This window comes from Rhinatrema bivittatum, chromosome 3 (assembly GCF_901001135.1).
Source record: "Rhinatrema bivittatum chromosome 3, aRhiBiv1.1, whole genome shotgun sequence".
In the NCBI taxonomy this organism is placed as follows: domain Eukaryota; kingdom Metazoa; phylum Chordata; class Amphibia; order Gymnophiona; family Rhinatrematidae; genus Rhinatrema; species Rhinatrema bivittatum.
The window spans coordinates 272,692,005-272,714,486 of record NC_042617.1 but is presented as its reverse complement, the minus strand read 5'-3'; the positions used below and the strand labels follow the sequence as shown (position 1 = coordinate 272,714,486).

The following is a 22,482-nucleotide window of genomic DNA, read 5'->3' as shown; positions in this document are numbered from 1 at the left end:
AAAGATAGCTCAGTTCTGCTTTCTTTACCCAAGCCAGGACAGGGAGGCACCAGTTACCTTCCTCATCTCTTGGTCCCAGGAACTACTTTACATCTTTCCTCCAATTCCACTCATAGCAAAGATGGTACAGAAGTGCATACAGAACAAGGCCAGAATGATTTTAATAGCTCCAGTGTGGCCAAGGCAGCCATGGTACACACATCTCATTCAACTTTTAGCAGCTTGGGGTCAGATCCTTCCCTGTTAACCCAGAAGGACAGATTACTCCACCCCCCTTTACAACCTCCTCTTGATCTCATGGTATGAAGATTGAACACGCGACTCTAGCCCACTTCCACCTGTCAACTGAAGTCAAGGATTCATAGTTTCAGCAAATTAACCATTCACATGGCGTAACTAATCCATGCGAATCTAGACGACTTTTGGATTGCCTCCACTACCTGTCCAGAACGGGTCTCGCAACTTCCATTTGAGTGCATCTAAGTGATAGAGCAGCTTATCATGTCTTGGAGGGTGGAACCTTCATTTCATAGCATCCTTTTGCTTCACAATACATGAAGGGGCTGTTACACCTATGACCCCCTGTACAAAAGTCTCTAGTGCCTTGGGCTATCAACATTAGGGTGGCCCTTAGTTCTATATATGATTTTGTGAACTGAAAAATGTTTCATCTCCCAACCCCCAAAATTGTTCCAATTAGTGTAAAAGTGCTATCTGTAAAATTTCAGCTCAGATAATATTAAAATGGTCCCCAAAGGCCCTAATGTTTCAGACTTTAACAAAATCGATATTTTTTATATTAAACTGTGTTTATCTTCCATCATACTTTTTTGAAAGAAGTATAGAATATTATTGAAAGATAATTTATGTATATTTATTCCAAGATCAATTTAAACTGACCAAAAAAGAGAGCGATTTAATCAGAAGAACATGCATTTTTCTTATCAGACTCTATTTACGAGCCTGGTTCCTAGCACCGCTGGCTCTGAAAGCCCCGTATCTAGATTACAGTTTTTTACTGAAATTAATCGAGTATAAGGATGTAGATCCAGAAATTAGTAGTGCTGCTATGAAAAAATTTGCAAACCATTTATGGTATCTATCACCAGAAACTGCGGCATTCGCATTCTTTGAAGTTCCACTAGACATTATGCAAAAAATGGCTACTGTACTGATGACTACAGAAGACAGTGATGCAGAAAATCAATAAAACGATACCTTGTTAGTAGTGAAGACCTCACTCGTTTAAAAGAAAAACATGTCTATATTTTATTTCCGCAAAATCGAAGATGTGTTTCTCAAGATTTTCAATAACCACAAATTTTCTAAAAAAAAAACCCTGCCCATCTACTTGGAAAGATGATGTCAACTTCCAATGTGGGTTGGAAATGTTGAAAAGCATTGTAGTAAACAACGTGGTTGAGAGAGGAGTGAAGCTAATCCAAGAATATCAGAATATTCAGACCAAATACGAAAAAGAAAAGCAATACATTGTGCAGATTGTTAGTAAACACAGAAAAAAGTACCTTGTATGCTGCCTAATGAAGCAGTAAAATCTGGTATCTTATTACATTTTTATTGTCCTTTCCATTTTAGACGTTATTTTTCTTTTGGTTTCAATTTTTGCTCAATATCTTGGCTAATTTTTATTTCATGTAAATAACTGTATGAAGAAAAAAATTATAAAATAGTTATAGTTATAAATAACATTGCCTTTCGATTATGCTTGACTATTATTTTCCCAAACAATGTTTGAAAATTAAATACAAAGGTTTTAAATAAGAAATACTAATTTTCTGCAAAATTTGAAACTTTAAAGCCTTTGGGGGTCAGCTTAAAATAGTTCAATTAAGCTGAAATTTGGCAAGGAGCACTTTTTCATATATTGGAGAAAGATTAGGGGTTGGGAGCAAAGAATTTCAAAAATTGAAAATTAGGGGCCACCCTAATCAACATTGTACTGCAAGTTCTCATGGACTTGCCTTTTCAGCCTTTAGATAAAGCCCTCACTAAAGTTCCTGACTTGGAAAGTCATCTTCTTGGTGGTGATTACATCAGCAAGAAGAGTAAGGTGAACTTCAAGACCCAGTTCATTTTCCACCTTACCTACAGTACTTCCACATTAAATTGCTCTTGTGAACCCACCCAAAATTCCTTCCAAAGGTGGTTTCTGCTTTTCACATAAATCAATCCATAACGCTTCCCACGTTTTTTTTACAAAACTGCATAGACACAATCAGGAGAGAAGACTGCATTCATTGGACTGCAAATAGGCCTTGGCTGCTTATAAATGATGAACACAAAGTCATAGAAAGTTGTCAACTTTTTGTTGCCTATGACCCAAACAGGTTGGGAACACCCGTTGCAAAAACAACTCTTTCCAGTTGGATTACAAATTGCATCCAACATTGTTATGCAACAAAATTCCTCATACTTAACACATCCTGTGAAAGCACACCAGGTCAGAGCAACCATGGCTTCTCTAGCGCACCTGGGAAATGTGCCTCTCGAAGATATCTGCAAGGCAGCCACCTGGTCCTCTATTCACACATTCATATCACACTATGGCCTAGATGAGCAAGCAAATGCAGATAGATCAGTGGGAAGAGCAGTTCATCATATCTCATCCAGAAACAAGCTGTCCACAGCGGAGTCCGGGTGGTTTAAAAAAAAAAAAAAAAAAAAAAAGAAATTCTGAGGCAAAATGAATTAGAATGGTTATCCAAGTATAACCTCTATGATAAACTGATTTTTTCATTTACAACCCTCAGCATGACTAATTCAGCCTGCTTATGGACAGAAAAGAAACAAGCTTGTTTACCTTAAACTGTGTTTTCCCATAGATAGCAGGATGAATTAGCCATGCATTCCCGCCCTTCCTCCTTGGACAGCATCAATGCACATTACGGATGAAATCGTTTGTCGGTTTGATATGAACCGAGGAGACTTCTGGAAAGACTCATTTGCGCGGGAACTACCACACATGCCCAGTAGGGCAAAAGCCTTAGATTTGAGAGAGAGCTCCACCTGGTGCCGCCCTGATGATGTCACCATTCAGCATGGCTAATTCATCCTGCTACCTACAGAAAACAGTTTAAGGTAAGCAAATTTGCTTCTTATTACCTCTTTTTACAGAATGAATAAAAACAGATTTTCTTTTTACTCCTTTTTCTTTTTTCTCCCCCTTTTCTTTTTACTTATTAATAGAACAGAATTGCAACTAGTATGATGATATATTGGGCTAGATTTTAAAAGCCCTGCGCGCGTAAATCCTGCTGGATTTACGCGCGCAGGGCACTCGCACACCGGTGCGCGCAAAGCCCCGGGATGCGCGTAAGTCCCGGGGCTTTGTAAAAGGGGCGGGAGGGGGCATGTCCGGGGTCAGGGGGTGGTCCAGGGTGGGTCCAGGGGCGTGGTGATGGTTCGGGGGCCGTGGTGATGGTTCGGGGGCATCTTTTGTTGTGCAAGTTACGCCTGCTGGAAGCAGGCGTAACTTGCACAACAAAAGGTAGGGGGGGATTTAGGTAGGGCTGGGGGTGGGGTAGATAGGGGAAGGGAGGGGAAGGTGGGGGGACGCGGAAGGAAAGTTCCCTCTGAGGTCGCTCCGATTTCAGAGTGGCCTCGGAGGGAATGGAGGCAGGCTGCGTGGCTCGGCGCGCACAGGCTGCTGATTTTGCGCAGCCTTGCGCACACGCCGACCCCGGATTTTATAAGATACGCGCGTATCTTATAAAATCCGGTGTACTTTTGTTCGCGCCACTACGCACACGCGTATGTTTTTAAGATCTACCTCATTATTTGTTGGTTATTGCTTCCTTGCTAACTCATTTTATTTCAATACGAAGTTTAATGCTTTGTTTAATATGGCATATTATATAAAAATAAAGTGTAAGAAAAATGCCAGTATGTAAGCTCACAGATATTTTATAACACAATGTGAGTTTTAAAAACGTAGTTATTGTCATTTATTACAGGTGATCAGATAGTTTACCTAAAGAAACGAAAACCATTTTCTCCATAAATTTTGGAATGTATCAGAACAATCTTTATTATAGATAAGTCCCAAAGACAAAAGTTGCCCATTGTCCCCCATGGTTGAAGATGGGATCTTTCCATATTAAGGCTAATTTGCTTCTATCCAAGGACAGCCTTGATAAGTGTCACATTTAGGTCTTGTTAGGATAGTGTTTTTATAAAAGCATAGAGAGAAATTCTCAGACTCTTTGCAGAGATTTCCCTGTAAAAATTCACTCATTCACATCACATCACTTTTCCTCCCCTTACACTAAACATGCCCCCTTTTCCCCCACGGGTAAAACACATGCTTACCCATATAAAAAAAAAAACCTCTGAAAATTGCCCTCTTATACAAAATGCTTTTTAATATTTATTTATTTATTAGCTTTTATATATCGACATTCGTGGGTACATCATGCCGGTTTACAATATAACTGAAGGAGGAAAATACAAAAAACCAGGGTGGGGGGAGGGGAGCAGATAGGAAGAGAGAAGGGGTGAGAGAAGAGAGGGAAAAACAGGAAGAGGAGAAAATGCCAGTATGTAAGCTCACAGATATTTTATAACACAATGTGAGTTTTAAAAACTTACTTGATAACACTATGTATGATAAATTTACCCGTAAAAGTACTTTCAGTACACTCTGTCATGACCCACTTCTCTAAAAATTATTTTGTCTAATGATATATTGTAACCGAACCTTTGACGGCACCTGTTAGAATGTACTATAGTACACTTTTACCTACATTAAATATGTGCCTACATGTAAACCGTTGCGATGGTGTATAACTTAGCGACGGTATAGAAAAGATTTTAAATAAAAATAAATAAATAAAAGGAACAGTATCTATTGGAAAACAACAGAAGAACATAATAAGTAGCATTGCAAATTATACACTCAGTAAGGGACTGTGTTATAACCTTATACACTGTGGATAACCTTATATAAATTTTACACTCCAAAAAGTATTATATACAATAATATTATCTTTAACTAGTACATACAGGAGACACTATATATGACATTACAAATTATGCGTTCAGAAAGGCAACTATATATAGACTAGCAGGGTTGCTATAGGGAAAAGTAAGGTTTAAAGGATAGCAGAAGGGGTTAAAATAAAAGGGGTATAAAAGGGTTACTATAGGGAAAAAGGAAGGGTATAAGGACAGGGGAAAGGGGTATAAATGGGGGTAAATAAGGAGGTGAAGAGAAATGGGAGACAAAACAGAGTATAATTAAAGGAGAAGGCTATGAGTACATTAATGACAAGGGCTCTTTCTCTGAAGGAGTAGAGGGAGCAGGGGGACTACGTAGGATCCGGATCAGGGTAGGCCATTTTAAAGAGCCATGTTTTAACCCCCGTTTTGAATTTCCGAATGCATGGTTCTAGTTGGAGCTCAAGTAGCATAGTGTTCCAGAGGGAGGGGCCTGCAATGGATAGGGCTCTTTCTCTGGTGGAGCTGTGGTGAGCACACACACATTTATAAATAATCTGGAAAGGGGTGCGACGAGTGAGGTGATCAAATTTGTGGATGAGACAAAATTAGATAAGAGTAGATAAATCTCAAGCAGATTGTGATGCATTGCAGGAGGACCTTGTGAGACTGGAAGATTGGGCTTCCAAAGGGCAGATAAAATTTAATGTGGACAAGTGCAAGGTGATGCATATAGGGAAAAATAACCCTTGCTGTAGTTACACAATGCTAGGTTCTATCTTAGGAGTTACCACCCAGGAAAGAGACCTAGGCGTCATAGTGGATAATACAATAAAACTGTGTCGACCCAGTGTGTTGTGGCGATCAAAAAAGCAAACAGAATGTTAGGAATTTTTAGGAAGGGAATGGAAAATAAAACGGAAGATGTCATAATGCCTCTGTGTCACTCCATGGTGAAACTGCACCTTGAATACTGTGTGCAGTTCTGGTCACCGCATCTCAAAAAGGATATAGCTGCACTGGAGAAAGTGCAGAGAAGGGCGACCAAAATAAGGGGTATGGAACGGCTGCCCTATAAGGAAAAGCTAAAGAAGTTAGGGCTGTTCAGTTTGGAGAAGAGACGACTGAGGGGGGGGGGATATGATAGTCTACGAAATCATGAAAAGACTTGAACAAGTTAATGTAAATCGGTTATTTACACTTTCGGATAATAGAAGGACTAGGGAGCACTCCATGAAGTTAGCAAGTAGCTCATTTAAAACAAATCGAATAAAATTCTTTTTCACTCAGTGCATAATTAAGCTCTGGAATTCATTGCAGAGGATGTGGTTTCAGCAGTTAGTGTAACTGTTTTAAAATGTTTGGATAAGTTCCTCAAGGATAAATCCATAAACTGCTATGATGGCAATAGTAGCTTGTGTTCTATATTTAATGTTTGGGTACTTGCCATGGACTTGTGACATGGATTGGCCACTGTTGGAAACAGAATACTGGGCTTGATGGACCCATGGTTAACCCAGTATGGCATACCTTATGTTCTTATGTTATGTTTTAAGATCTTCCTCCATGGGAGGGGTTTCAGCTGAATTTTCATCTCCTTTTCTGGTGAAATCATCTGTCTGTTTTTTTTCTGTGTCTCCAGGTGAGTAGTCTTTGTCCCTGTCTTATTATGATCCTATGAACTTTGTTTTTTTTTTTTTGGAATTGTGTTTCAGTAGATTAATGGTCACTGGATTTAGGGAGCTCACTCATGTCCTCTCTCTCAGGCTGCCATGATGTGCATCTTGGGTTTCTGCATCCCAAATGCATGACTCTGTAATTTTTTGCATTAAATCTTAGGTGCCTAGCATTTGACCAATTCTTACTTTTCAGCATCAGCAGTGTCCATGCTATTGCAGAACTTAGTATCCTTTGCAAAAAGACATTTCCTATGAACTCTTCCTGCAGTATCACATGAAAATATTGAACAGAATTGGCCCCAGGACTGAACCAGGAGGCACTCCTCTGCTTAACCCTCTTGGACTGAACACCATTTACCATGAGCTGCTGTTGCCAGTCACTCAACTGTTAACCAAGTCAACAACTTTGGGACCCATTCCTAGGCTCCTCAGTTTATTTATAAATGTCCTCTGTGGGACAGTATTAAAAATTTAGCTGAAATCAAAGTACACCACTCCCAGTGCTCACCCCGATCTAATTCTTTGCTCACCAAATACTTAATCAGGCTTGTTTGACGTGATCTTCCACTGGAAAAACTATGCTGCCTTGGAACTATCTGGATTCAAGGTGTTTTGGGGTTTTTTTGGGGTTTTTTTTTTTTTTACTATTCTTTCTTTTAGTAATCACTCCCTTAATCTGTCCAGACTAACTGCTCATTCCTGTTCATACCCCAGATTAGTCCAGACAAGTGGGTTTTGCATCCCTACTTAGCAGATGGAGGCAGAGAAGAAAAACCTTTCAGACACTGCTGTATAACCGAGAGTGCCACCTGTAGTCCCTCAGTATTTCTCTGTCTCCAGCAGATGGTAGAAGTGCAAACCTGCAGTCTGAGAGAGTTTAAAAAAGTAGAATAGAGATTAGGTTTTATGAGAAGAAGAAAAGCTTTTGAAGAGACACTCTCTGAGATGTTAGGTAGCTTCGTGAGCCATCCCTAAGGTTGAACCAGGTGAGCAGTGGGGTTGACAATCCCTGAGCAGCTTTAGCCCACAGCATCCAGAGATCTGATAACCAGGGATCCCGGTTCCCTCTTTCCTCCTGAAGGCTTCTTTCCTGAGGTTTTCTTCAGCAGCATGGAAGTATTTTTTCTGGTTGGGGATTATTTTGGGAACCGCTGTTTCTTTGAGTTTAAAAAAAAAAAAAAAAGCATCTGGGGAAGGCCAGCAAACAGTGCAGTCGCATAGCTGGCTTTCGGGGAGGGAAGAGGCTGTCAGCTTGCTGCGTCTAGATCTCCAGGGCATTGTTTGAGTTGGTGGAGCTTCGGGGCAGGGTGTGCTGCTTCTGATTCGGACTGCGATTGTGCCGACAGTGCGGCAGGCAGACCCGACTGCATGTGAGGATAATGGCACTTCCGTCTACCTCTGAGCACAGGAAAAGGTGTCAGGCCTGTGGCTCCAGCTGCTGCAGTTTGAATGCTGCCGCGTTGTGCTGGGTTATGCTTCTGGAAGGGAGGGATCCTCTGAGGGAGCTGCAGCTGGCAAAAGGGTCATTCGTTCCCAGGTCTCTGTTTAAAAAAAAAAAAAAAAAGCCACGGAGAGTCTAGGTGGTTGCTCGGGCAGTAAGGATACATGCGGCAATAGACAGGAGGTCTCTTGTGAGTCCAGGGATTCCCCACCCCCCCCCAATCTTTTGCCAGCGATTCAGACCAGGTTGGAGGAATAGGGGGAGGAAGGTCAGGCAGAGAAGCTCGTGCTAGACACAGGGGACGATGATGTGGAAGAATTCTCCACAGATTTATTTTTTCCTGATGTTGCACAAGGCCTGTTTGGCCAGGAGATAAAAGGCCTCTGAATCATCAGCCACACCGTCCTTTTAAGAGACCTAAGAGATCCTCGCCCAGGGAGTCAGGGGACCTGCTGCGCCGTTTAAGACTTGCGATTCCTGGTGAAGGGGAAGGTTCTGAAGATTCAGATGATTTGCAGGGTAGTCGAGCGGACTATCCAGGTGATGACCCTGGGGTTGACCCTGCAGTCAACACAGCGGATGCGGACTGCAACGGGGCCAAGGATCTTATAGACCTGGATGAGGTTGCGATGGTGGAGGGGGATGGCCCATGGGTGGTCTGCTTGTTCTGCATAGAGGAATTGAAGCCTCTTATTCCCCAGGTACTGAAGGAGCTGGGCATTAAGGTGGTCCAGGAACAGTCGGATAATGAAGGAATGGACCCAGTGCTGGATGGGCTGCGAGGTCTGCCAATGGCCTTTCCTCTGCCTAAAAAGATTAAAAAGCTGGTGAACCAGGAATGGGATTTTCCTGAAGGGAGGTCTCAAGGATGGCAGGGCAATGGCAAAATAATACCCTTTAACGGAGGATACTTTACAGCTATTAGTCTTGCCTAAGGTAGATGCTTCAGTGTTTGAGGTTACCAAGAAGATGACCATTCCAGTAGTAGAGTCAGCTGCGTTGAGGGATGCGCAGGACCCTAAGCTGGAATTTCAGCTGAAGAGAATGAGGTTTCGGCTTTGAGCCTCTGAGCGGCGATCTGTGGTAGTCTGTTGCAAAGGGCCTGTTTGTGCTGGGTTCAAAAGACTCAGGAGAAAAATGGGGCCGGTTTGAGTAGGCGGCCCAGTTGGAAGCAGCGGTCGTGAATGTTGCTGATGCCCTATATGATTTGATTCGGATTTCATCCAGGAGCATGGTCACTGTGGTCTCAACTTGCTAGCTTTTGTGGCTATGGGATTGGTCATCAGAAGTGTTGTCCAAGTCTCAGCTTTGTAATCATCCTTATAAAGGAAAGTTTATAAGGAGCATTTAGGGGAGTTGAAGGGGAACAAGCTGCTGGAAGTTAAGAAGCCAATAGGAAGACTTTCCCGGCTTGAATCATTTTTGGGATATGAGATGGTTTTGTCCCAACAACAAGGGCTCTTCAGTGCCCTTACAGAAACAGGGGTCTGGAAGGCAGCAGTCCTTTTGCAGCTCCTGTAGACCCTTCAGAGATGATTCCGATCAGGGCATTGGAACTGGTAAATCATCGCAATGAAGCCAGGTTGGTCCACTCTTTCGGAGAGGTGGTCGGGGGATGCCTAATGCAATTTTACAAGGAGTGGACCTTAGTCACCTCGAACCAATGGGCTCTATAGGTGATAAAAGATGGCTACGCATTAGAATTTTTTCACCCCATCAAAGAAGCCTTTGTGGTGTCACGTTGCGTGTCCTGAGGCAAACAAGAAGCAGTTCGGGGTATGTTGTGGCAACTCCAGCAGTTAGGAGAAATCATGCCGGTACCATCAAAGGAGCAGGGTTGAGGGAGAGGTATTCAGTTTACTTTGTGGTACCCCAAAAGGAGGGGACTTTTTGGCTCATTCTCTTCCTGCAAAAGATCAATGTGGCTTTGCAAGTGCACAGATTTCGTATGGAGACATTGCAGACTGTAATAGAGGCGGTCCGTCAAGGGAAGGTTTTGGCTTCATTGGACTTGACGGAGACTTATCTGCATGTTCCCATATGCATGGATCATCAGAAATTACTTCATTTCATGGTTCTGGGTCACCATTTCCAATTTCGGGCCCTGCCCTTTGGACTCACTACAGCACCACGCGCTTTCACAAAGGTGATAGTAGCGGTGGCAGTGGCTCTCCAGAAGGAGGGGGATCCTGTAGTTCATACTTATCTGGAGGACTGGCTTACCTGAGCAGGAATGTCATCAGTCAATTTGGAAGGTGCTGAAAATGTTGTGGACTCTGGGCTGGGTGGTGAACCTAGCAAAATGTCACCTGGTTCTGACACAAACTTTGGAATACCTGGGAGCTAGGTTTGACACTTGTCTAGGCAAGGTGTTTCTCACGTCAGAGGATTTTGAGGTTGTAGTCACAGGTAGTCCGGCTTCTACAAATGCTGGTGCCTAGGGCCTGGGATTATCTTCAAGTGCTGAGTTCTATGGCATTTACACTAGATTTGGTTCCATGGGCTTTTGCCCATATGCATTCACTCCAGACAGCACTTCTGACCTGTTTGGAATCTGTTGTCTGAGGAGTTTCATCGGCCCTTACCATTGCAGGGAGGGTCTCCAGGTCCAGTCTCTTGTGGTGGTTGTCAGTCAATTTGGAGAAGGGGGTGGATCTGGAAGTACCAGACTAGGTAGTGATGACCATGGATACCAGGATCTCCGATTGAGGGGCAGTCTGCCAGGGCAGACCGCCCAAGGATGGTGGTCACCAATAGAAGCATTCTGGTTATTTATCAATCATTTAGAAACAAGGGTGATGCACCGGGTGTTGGTGGCATTTCTTCCACAGATTCGGCGTCAAATGGTCAGAGTGTTCTCAGACAATGTAACAATGGTGGTGTATATCAATCGTTGGGGCAGGACAAAGAGTCAAGCGGTAGCCTTGGAGGTTCAGGAGTTGTTTGTCTGGGCAAAACAACATCTGGAGGGAATTGCATCATCTCATGTGACTGGAGTGGACAACGTGCAGGCGGATATTCTCAGCAGACAGCAGTTGGACCCGGGGGAATGGGAGCTTTCAGCGGAGGTCTTGGATCTCATTCAAGCCAAGTGGGGCAGCCCCCAACTGGATATGATGGCAAAGCAATGCCAAGGCGGCGTGCTTCTTCAATCGCAGAAGAGAGATAGGGACCGAAGGAATTGACACTCTGGTTCTTCCACGGCCAACTGGAATTATGCTGTATGTTTTTCCTCCATGATCTCTCGTAGGTTGGGTGTTGTGACACACAAAATGACAACCGGGCAGGGTGGTTCTGGTAGTGCCAGAGAGGCCGCAATGACTGTGGTTTGTGAATCTGCCGTGGACTGGCCCATCCAGTTAGCTCATCTGCAAGGCCTGCTCAGGCAAGGGCCTATCTTTTCAGATCGGATAGATTGCTTTTATCTTGCGGCTTGGCTTTTGAGAGGAAACGATTAATATTGAAAGGGTACTTGGAGTTGGTTGTGGCTATGTTGCTACAGGCTAGAATGCCAGGCACCTTGCTGGCTTATGTCATAGTATGGGAGGGTATTTGAGTCCCAGTGTATAAATGAGGGCCTGGATCCATTGTGGGCAGATATTCTGCAAATCTTGGCCTTCTTGCTGCTGGGCTTGGCCAAGAGCTTGGCCTAATTCACTTCAGGGACAGTTATCGGCCTTGGGTTGCCTTCATGAGAGGTTGTGTAGGGAAAGCTTTTGGCAGCCCATCCAGATATGATATGTTTTCTCAAGGAAGCCAAACATTTGCGACCACCGGTGAGAAGAAAATGTCCTTCATGGAATCTTAACGTGGTCTTGCAAGAACTTTGTGGTGCTCCACTTGAGCTTTATGGAGAGCATTGCTGAAGGACACCACCTTGAAAACAGTGTTTCTGGTGGTGATTTGTTTGGCCAGACGTATTTCAGAACTCCAGGCTTTATCTTGTAGAGAACAGTTCCTGCAGATTTTGGACACTGGGGTGACTTTGCGTGCCGTGCCCTCAGTTTTGCCAAAGGTTGTTTCTTCTTTTCATCTCGACCAGATGGTGGAATTACTGGCATTTCTGAATGTGGCTTTGGAATGATAGCATGCAAGGGAACTTCACTTATTTGGATGTATGGTGGACTCTTGCATTAAGTTAAGGACACTAACGGTTTCTGATGTTCAGGTCATCTGTTTGTTTTGTTCGGGGGCTCAAACAAAGGATCCAAAGCATCTAAGGCCATGATTGCTCGATGGTTAAAGGAGGTTATTTTTTCAACCTATATCTGCAAAGGCTTGGACAGTCCTGAAGGGGTTAAGGGTACATTCTACTAAAGTGCAGGTGGCTTCTTGGGTGGAGTTGTCACCTCAAGAGATCTGTAGAGCAGTGACATGGTCTTCCCTTCACACATTCACCAAGCACTACCGTTTAGATGTGCAGGTGCCAGGGGAGGTGAACTTCGGTGAAGGGTTTGCCTCTCATGAAGGCAACTTCGGTGAAGGGTTTGCCTCTCATGAAGGCAACCCAAGGCCGATAACTGTCCCTGAAGTGAATTATAGGCCAAGCTCTTGGCCAAGCCCAGCAGCAAGAAGGCCAAGATTTGCAGAATATCTGCCCACAATGGATCCAGGCCCTCATTTATACACTGGGACTCAAATACCCTCCCATACTATGACATAAGCCAGCAAGGTGCCTGGCATTCGGGTGTCCACTCAGTGTTAGGGGAGCTTGGGCACATCCCACTTGTCTGGACTGATCTGGAGATTAAACAGGAAAGGAAAATTTGGTTCTTACCTGCTAATTTTCATTCCTGCAATACCACAGATCAGTCCAGAGAGCCGACCTTTGGTACTGAAAGACCAATGTAGTTGTGATTAAATATTAATGCAGAACCTGTTATATTTTGAATGTTAGAACTGATGGGTTTTCAGTGTCTTTGGATGTGTGAGCTTCATTTCGGGGGCCTCAACTGCGTTTGTCCTGATAAGGGAGCATTAAGAACATAAGAAAATGCCATACTGGGTCAGACCAAGGGTCCATCAAGCCCAGCATCCTGTTTCCAACAGTGGCCAATCCAGGCCATAAGAACCTGGCAAGTACCCAAAACCTAAGTCTATTCCATGTAACCATTGCTAATGGCAGTGGCTATTCTCTAAGTGAACTTAATAGCAGGTAATGGACTTCTCCTCCAAGAACTTATCCAATCCTTTTTTAAACACAGCTATACTAACTGCACGAACCACATTCTCTGGCAACAAATTCCAGAGTTTAATTGTGCGTTGAGTAAAAAAGAACTTTCTCCGATTAGTTTTAAATGTGCCCCATGCTAACTTCATGGAGTGTCCCCTAGTCTTTCTACTATCCGAAAGAGTAAATAACCGATTCACATCTACCCGTTCTAGACCTCTCATGATTTTAAACACCTCTATCATATCCCCCCTCAGTCGTCTCTTCTCCAAGCTGAAAAGTCCTAACCTCTTTAGTCTTTCCTCATAGGGGAGTTGTTCCATTCCCCTTATCATTTTGGTAGCCCTTCTCTGTACCTTCTCCATCGCAATTATATCTTTTTTGAGATGCGGCGACCAGAATTGTACACAGTATTCAAGGTGCGGTCTCACCATGGAGCGATACAGAGGCATTATGACATTTTCCGTTTTATCATCATTCCTTTTCTAATAATTCCCAACATTCTGTTTGCTTTTTTGACTGCCGCAGCACACTGAACCGACGATTTCAATGTGTTATCCACTATGACACCTAGATCTCTTTCTTGGGTTGTAGCACCTAATATGGAACCCAACATCGTGTAATTATAGCATGGGTTATTTTTCCCTATATGCATCACCTTGCACTTATCCACATTAAATTTCATCTGCCATTTGGATGCCCAATTTTCCAGTCTCACAAGGTCTTCCTGCAATTTATCACAATCTGCTTGTGATTTAACTACTCTGAACAATTTTGTGTCATCTGCAAATTTGATTATCTCACTCGTCGTATTTCTTTCCAGATCATTTATAAATATATTGAACAGTAAGGGTCCCAATACAGATCCCTGAGGCACTCCACTGTCCACTCCCTTCCACTGAGAAAATTGCCCATTTAATCCTACTCTCTGTTTCCTGTCTTTTAGCCAGTTTGCAATCCACGAAAGGACATCGCCACCTATCCCATGACTTTTTACTTTTCCTAGAAGCCTCTCATGAGGAACTTTGTCAAACGCCTTCTGAAAATCCAAGTATACTATATCTACTGGTTCACCTTTATCCACATGTTTATTAACTCCTTCAAAAAAGTGAAGCAGATTTGTGAGGCAAGACTTGCCCTGGGTAAAGCCATGCTGACTTTGTTCCATTAAACCGTGTCTTTCTATATGTTCTGTGATTTTGATGTTTAGAACACTTTCCATATTTTTCCTGGCACTGAAGTCAGGCTAACCGGTCTGTAGTTTCCCGGATCGCCCCTGGAGCCCTTTTTAAATATTGGGGTTACATTTGCTATCCTCCAGTCTTCAGGTACAATGGATGATTTTAATGATAAGTTACAAATTTTTACTAATAGGTCTGAAATTTCATTTTTTAGTTCCTTCAGAACTCTGGGGTGTATACCATCCGGTCAGGTGATTTACTACTCTTCAGTTTGTCAATCAGGCCTACCACATCTACTAGGTTCACCGTGATTTGATTCAGTCCATCATTACCCATGAAAACCTTCTCCATTACGGGTACCTCCCCAACATCCTCTTCAGTAAACAGCGAAGCAAAGAAATCATTTAATCTTTCCGCGATGGCCTTATCTTCTCTAAGTGCCCCTTTAACCCCTCGATCATCTAACGGTCCAACTGACTCCCTCACAGGCTTTCTGCTTCGGATATATTTAAAAAAGTTTTTGTGGCTCTACTTGGCTCTACTTGGCTTGGGCTTAGGTCAATATTGAGGCACTGCAGGTGGCACTCTGTTATGTAGCAGTGCCTGAAAAGTTTTTATTCTCTGCCTCCATCTGCTGGTAGGGATGCATAGCCCACTTGTCTGGACTAATCTGAGGTATTGAACAGGAATGAAAATTAGCAGGTTAAAAACGAATTTTCCTGTAGTTACTAGTTTCCTCCCTACTTACACTTTTATGAAGCAGGACAATATTCGTCTTTCTGCAGTCTTCTGCAGCCATTGTTGTGTCTAAAGATTGATTGAACAGAACTGTCAGTCTGACAGCCCCATTGCCTCGTGTGCATTCAGTTTTGCTAGTTCCATGTGAACCTTATGTGCCTATCTGTGGTCTTCTCCAATCCCTTCTTTGAAGTATTTGTTCAGTCCTTCTGCTTATTTGTTGCCACTCTCCTTGATCTTAAAATCCCTTCTCTGCACTTCCTCCTTTCGTTGACATATATCTGAAATAAGTGGTCGCTCTGCTTTACTGCATTAGTTATTTTAACTCTGCTTGTGTCTCTGCTATCCTGACTACTTTCTCTATTATCCCTAGCCTTTGGCTGTCCTGCCACCTTCTGAGATCCCTTATACTTTCTGAATCCTAATCATTTTATTCTTACTTTTTCAAGTAAACTGATTGCCTTTTTTTTCCTCCCTCTTATTTATTTTCCTAACATAGATTTTTTTTTTTTGTCTTTACTCTGGCCTCTTTTAGATTATCTCACTTTTCTTCTATTTTACCAAGATCTTCCTGAAAGACTCTCTCGTGGCAATAAAAGTTGTTACCCTGACATTTCTGTGACCTTTTCTGCCTTTGCCCTTGTATTAAAACAGGCAAGCGGCCTCTTTACATCTTGAGGGGTAAGATCCAGCAGGCAGTCCCTTTAATTGTGTCTTTTGAAGTTGCTTTCAGCAGTCTGATTTCTTCTTTCTTAAGGAGCACCCATGTCTCTGCCTGGAGGTGCATGTGTGCTGAACAAGCATATGTTGGTGTGTTACTTGCCATTTTGAATGTTTTCCCTCTTGCACAGGTGAAAAAAGCTTTCTTTGCTCTTGTCACTAATGGAGTGAGAGCAGCGCCCCTGTGGGACAGCAAAAAGCAAGGCTTTGTGGGTGAGTGACATCCTGTTTGAATTGTTGTGATGGGGCATGTAGCAAGAGGGGAGGAAGAGTGTTGGGAGATGTGGAGGAGTAGCTGGGTGGGGAGGCAGTAGCAGTCCTATACAAAGCAGACCTTTGCTTTATTCCTCAGGGATGCTGACAATTACAGATTTCATTAATATTCTTCATCGCTACTACAAGTCTTCCTTGGTAAGAAGTATTTTATGTGTTTAAGAGGGGAGGGGACACAAACTTTTGATGAGAGTGTAAGTGCCATGTACTTGAGAGGTTCTCGGGTGTCGCCCTTCCCGTGGTTTGCTTTGGTGGATCAGAAGCGATATAGACTCTTGAGCCCTTTGATATCAATTAGTGCTGATCCTCCACTGCAGTCTCAAACCTTAGGGGAAGGGCTGTGAATGTTTGAGTGTTTCTGACACTTAAGCACAACCTGCTTCATGTTTGCAGGTGCAGATCTACGAGCTAGAGGAGCATAAGATAGAGACATGGAGAGGTGAGTATCTGTGGTGCTCGCGCAGCGTACACATTCCACATTCGCTGATAATTACCTTTGTGCAATATGTACCCACTGATAATTGCATTTACACGTTATCAGTCACATGTGCTAGTTATGGAACCCAATTGTGGCAAGGTGAGCATGAGTTTGGTAGGGACAAATGGAGGCAGTATCACTGAGGTTATTGTAGGGGACAGCTTGGGGTTCAGCGATCATCGTAGTGCACGTGTGTTCAATGTAAACATTGGATCAGAACCTAACTGTCAGGCCGATACAGTAAGGGTGTGTAAGAAAAAGTGCGGCAGTGCCGGGCGCCCGCTCGTTTGCCGCGCACACGGTTCGGATCACATACCGCTCGATACAGTTTTTAAATGGCATGCAAATGCAAGCCGTGTCCATGAAGCGCAATCCATTTTACTGTATAGAGCGCTATACAGCGCCTATACAGTATCCTGGGTGCACTGGTACCTGTCATTTCAAATGACATTTGAAATAACAGGTACCAGGAAGTGGATGGTTCTCCTACGCTCGGGCATCGGGGATTGCCAGTCCTCTCTCTCCCCTCCCGAAGCAAGGCGCAGGGCGAAAATCGACTCGACATGTTATTAAAGCAAGAAGACATTGTAACAAAAGTAAACTTACTGCATGCTTCCAGCAGCCCCAGTCCTCTCTCCCCTCCTCCCGAGGTGCCCACCGCGGCTCCCCTGCCTCCCGGGGGCAGCCGGCGGTGAAAGTGGCTTCCAGCAGCCCCGCCGGCGAAGGTGCATGAACGCACGCCGAGACCTCAGACGTCCATCGGGCGCTCAGGTCACGGCGTGCGCTCATGCAACTTCGCTGCTTGAGCGCCCAAATTGGACATGCGTTCATGCACCTTCGCCGGCAGGGCTGCTGGGAGCCGCGGTGGGCACCTCGGGAGGAGGGGAGAGAGGACTGGGGCTGCTGGAAGCATGCAGTAAGTTTACTTTTGTTACAATTTCTATTTGCTTTAATAACATGTCGAGTCTATTTTCGCCCTGCACCTTGCTTCGGGAGGGGGGGAGAGAGGACTGGCAATCCCCCATGCCCGAGCGTAGGAGAACCAGGCCACACCATGTTACTCGCTTGCTCCAACCCACCCACTTATTTGACTGGAGCCTGCCTATTGCTGTCACATCCCTCTAACGCCAGGGTCAGGGTAGGCGGTAAATTAGCGGGTTAAAGACGCGGCAAAACAGTTGGTTAAAAAGGCGATAATCGGGCCACACGTTACTGTATGGGAGGGAATAGCTAATCCGATTGTTTACATATCATATACATGCTGCGGGCGGAAAGGGATACGCATCGATTTAAAGAAGCGGTAAAGATTGGTAAAAACGGATAGTGAATCGCGGGTTAGACTTACGCGGCCAAATTGTGGGTAGAAAGCAGGTTAGAAACAGGGTAATCGCGGCCACGCTTTACTGTATCGGCCTGTGTATTAGAATTAATGTTCTATATTTCAGAAGGGGCTGACTTTAAGAAAATTAATGTTATGCTGAGGAAAACTTGTCAGGAGCAGGGGATCTAGGATAGAGGGGCAGTGGAGAACAAGAAAAAGGAGCATTGAAATGGCAACAAATCATTGTATTAGACATGTTAGCAAGGAAAAGAGAGTGGTTTACTGTGGTTTAGTAAAGAAGTAAGAGCAAACAGAATATAGAAAACAGAAATGCTCAGAAAGAAGAGGGCAGGTAAAACTACCAGGAGAAATGAAGGGAGGCAGGAAGGGCAATTAGACAGAATCTAAGGAGTTTTATTACATAATACCTCAGCACTACTCCTTACCTCACTCAGGGTAACCCTGTGACCACTTGAAGGATCCTGCCAAGCATTGTCCAGTAGGGATGTGCATTCGGTTAAAATGAAACAGCAAAATACAATGAATAAGGTTAATTTGGGCCAGGGCCTTGCCTATGGCATAGGCCTTGGCCCAAAGCAGGGGCTGCGGCCTAAGCCCGAATGCAAAACCGGTGTCGTGGCGGAGGCACGAGTTGACTCCGGAGCCTCGGCCAAGACCCTGAAAATTAAATTTCCTAGCGTGTAGCAGATGGACTCAGGCAGGACCAATGGGTATAGTGTACTTCTTTTTTTGAAAATTTTTATTTAAGCATATATACAAACAAAGAACCAACTGGTATACACTCCACAAGGCATAATGAGAAATAAATACATCCCTTGTTAAACAATATATACTATCACAATGAGATCATACAAATAACTCATAGTATATAGATCAACAATATTAAACACTCATGAAACAATGAGAGAGAATTGCATCTAAACTTCAAAGAAACCATGTAGTGTGCCCAGCAGAAAATGCAATCAAGTTTACCCTTTGTTCCCCCTCTATCCCCCCCCCCCACCCTTCCAGAACATCTCTAAAGAAATCCGTTTCAACTGTTCAGACCTGACCCTTTCTACCTGTCCATTTACAATAGGGATCCCAAACCTCGTGGAATTTACGAACACGGTCATGCTTCACTGCTGTTAGATAACCCATATGATACACCTTATCAAGCCTTGTAAGGACCTGTGTTTCAGATGGGACATCAGTGCTTTTCCATCTATAAGCAATTTCACATCTGGTAGCAATAAATAATTGTAACACGAGCAATCGTTGTGCATCTCGAAGCTGCCCTCCCACTAAGCTTAACAAGCAACCTTTGGGGGACCTAGGAATACCCACCCCCATGAAGTCAGTGGCCAGCTTCGCCATTTGCTCCCATAGATTCTGTATTTTAGGGCACGTCCACCACATATGATAGAAGGACCCCCTGGCTCCACAGTCTCTCCAACACAGTTCACTAAAGTTCTTGTTCATTCTGTGCAGCCGGTCAGGGGCTAAATACCACCTATAAAGCAATTTGTACCCATTTTCTTTTATGAGAGCAGAAACAGAACTTCTACCCATAACCATATGACATTGCTCCCAATCATCATCTGAGAGCTCTTCTTCCAGGTCTATTTCCCACTGCCGCTGATAGGACGCCTTGAGCTTAGGTCCACTATTGAGAAGCGCATAAAGGCGGGATATCGGCCTTTTCAAGGGCCTAGCTTGTGCACATATTGATTCAAATATCGATCTACCCTTACCGAGGTCTGCAAGAGCCCCTTCCGCTCGTAGAAAGTGAACAATTTGTAAATATGGGTACCAGTCTCCCTGTGATAACCCATGGGAGGCTTGCAGCTCCGGAAAAGGAATCAGTTGGGACCCAGAGACAAATTGACCTACTCTCGTAAGATTCAATTGGTTCCACCGAGTGGCAAAAGCGGCATCCAACCCGGGACGAAACCCCGGATTCGAGAGAAAGGACGTAAGTGAGTAAATCCCCTTGGGGCCAGTCAATCGGCTGCGACGCTTAGCCCACAATCTGAGAACCCCTTGAGCAAATGGGGATAGCGTACCTCTAAGCATCCACCTGGCATCCCCACTCCAAATTCTATCCACTAATGTTATATCCCCCGCAATAAATTGTTGGATTCGGACCCAAGGCTTCAACTCCCCCACGCTGTGCCAGTTAACGACAACCCCTAGCACCGTTGCAGTATAGTACCAACTTAAATTGGGAATATTCAAACCTCCTCTTGCTTTATCTTTAAAGAGTATATGTTGGGAGACCCTTGGGGGCTTACGCTTCCAGATAAAGCGAAAGATTTTCCTTTGCCAAATGCGCATAGCCCCTGCTGGAACCTCCACTGGGAGCGTTTGAAACAAGTAGCAGAACCTAGGCAGGATATTCATTTTCGTAGCTGCCACTCTGCCAAACCAGGAGATGTCGGACCGGTCCCACTTATCCAAATCCTGCTGGATCTGAGACAGCAAGTGATCATAATTTAAGCGGTAAAGATCATCTAAGTTTGTCCCTAATCGCACCCCCAGGTATTTAACACAGGTTTTCGCAAAGCGAAAGTGCAATGTGCTCCCCACCGCCCTATACGATATGTCTGGCATAGAGATATTGAGCAGTTCTGATTTATCAGCATTGATTTTGAATCCAGACAATCGCCCAAACTTATACATTTCTTCCAATAACACTTTTAAGGAGGACTCAGGGTTCGTAACAGTGAATAGCAAGTCATCCGCGAACAGCGAGATTTTGTAATCCACCTCCCCCACTTGTATGCCTGAGATATTGGAATGTCTCCTCACCTTCTCTGCAAAGGGCTCTAGCGAGAGGGCAAACAGTAAGGGCGAGAGCGGGCAACCTTGACGCATACCCCTTTTAACTTCAAAGGGGTCCGAATATGCACCATTAATCTTTATACGAGCATGCGGTGCCCCATATAATTTCTTTACCCAGTTAATGAAAAAAACCCCCAACCCCAGTGTTTCCAGTACTTTGAATAAGAAAGGCCAATGAACCCGGTCGAACGCTTTTTCCGCGTCCACCGTGAGCATTACGGCCGGGATATTCTTAGATTGCGCCCACCACATTAATTCTACCACTCTCCGAACATTATCAGATGCGAGTCTACTGGGTATAAAACCCGACTGATCGTTCAGCACCAGCGTAGGAGCTACTCGCCCGAGTCTAAGGGCCAAGGCCCTAGCCAGAATTTTGAGATCAATATTGATCAGGGAAATGGGCCTGTAGGATCCACATAAAGTATGATCTCTACCGGGCTTCGCCAAGATTGTAATGCCCGCAGTGTTAGATTCCTGAGATAGGGTACCCTCCTCTCGCAGTGCATTATACATGGCCACCAGCGGGGACAACAACTCAGCACTGAACAACTTGTAAAATTTGCCAGTAAATCCGTCTAACCCCGGGGCTTTTCCAGATTTAAGATCCTTGATAATAAGGGAGACCTCCCCCTCCCCAATTTCTGCATCCAGCTGGCCCCTCAACTCTGGAGAGAGAGTCGGCAGTGGTAAGTCCTGCAAATAATGCTCAATCTCCTGCGAGGTACAGAGGTCCTCAGAATCATACAAAAGCTTGTAGAAATTATTAAAGCTGTTCCCAATTTCCCTCTGAGTATAGACATATTGCCCTTGGGGCCCCTTAATTTTAGTAATCTGAGATTGAGAAACTCTCTCTTTCAATTTCCGGGCTAAGTATCGACCCGCTTTGTTCCCCCATTCGAAATGATGTTGTTTCAACTGTTCTAACTGGTGCGCTATCCCATCCAGCTCCAGAGTGTGCAGTTCTCTCCTTGCTGCTGATAGTTGTTGGTAAACACTATGGTCGGGAGAACGCTTATGACTCAACTCGAGTTTAGCAATGGTCTCCATTAGTGCCAGGCGTTCCCTATCTTTTTTCTTCTTTACAAAAGCCGCCCTGGCAATACACAGACCCCGAATATAAGCTTTGAGACTGTCCCAAAGTACTCCGGGAGGTACCGCCCCATCATCATTTATTTCTAAATAGACAGCTATCTCTGTCTTCAAATGTTCTACAAAATCTTTGTCATCTAGTAAACGATCATTTAATCTCCAAAATTTAGTGCCCGCCTGACATCCCCCAATGACCACAGTAAGCCAAATAGGGGCATGATCCGACCACGTTATCACCCCCAGTCCGGCATCTCTGATTGATCCCACTAAGCCTTTATCTATGAGAAAGTAATCAATTCTAGAATAAGTCTGGTGCGGGTGGGAATAGAATGTATAATCCCTAGCCGTGGGGTTTTGTAATCTCCAAATGTCTATGAGCCCCCTATCTTGTATGAGGTGTTTAAGCACCAGTCGGGCCGCTTTCCCTCCTGCTCCCCCCCCTTGAGAGTTATCCAGGTAAGGGTAGCGTGTAATATTGAAATCTCCGCCTACAATAAGATGACCGTCCACCCACTCACTAATTATGGAGGACATTTTTTGAAAAAATGTAGTCTGATCTGTGTTGGGTGCATAAAGATTCAGAAAAGTA

The 22,482-nt window shown here is 44.2% G+C and overlaps 1 protein-coding gene across 3 annotated transcripts in view; it reads left to right on the top strand.

Annotated features, from left to right (window-relative positions):
- PRKAG1 (protein kinase AMP-activated non-catalytic subunit gamma 1) overlaps positions 1–22,482 on the top strand; it is an 81,837-nt gene that overhangs the window by 32,412 nt on the left and 26,943 nt on the right. For all 3 annotated transcript variants that reach the window (XM_029594652.1, XM_029594649.1, XM_029594651.1), the window contains exons 4-6: positions 16,017–16,098; positions 16,238–16,296; positions 16,552–16,597. In XM_029594652.1, coding sequence (XP_029450512.1) covers positions 16,017–16,098; positions 16,238–16,296; positions 16,552–16,597 — 187 coding nt within the window. The remainder of the gene's footprint in view (positions 1–16,016; positions 16,099–16,237; positions 16,297–16,551; positions 16,598–22,482) is intronic.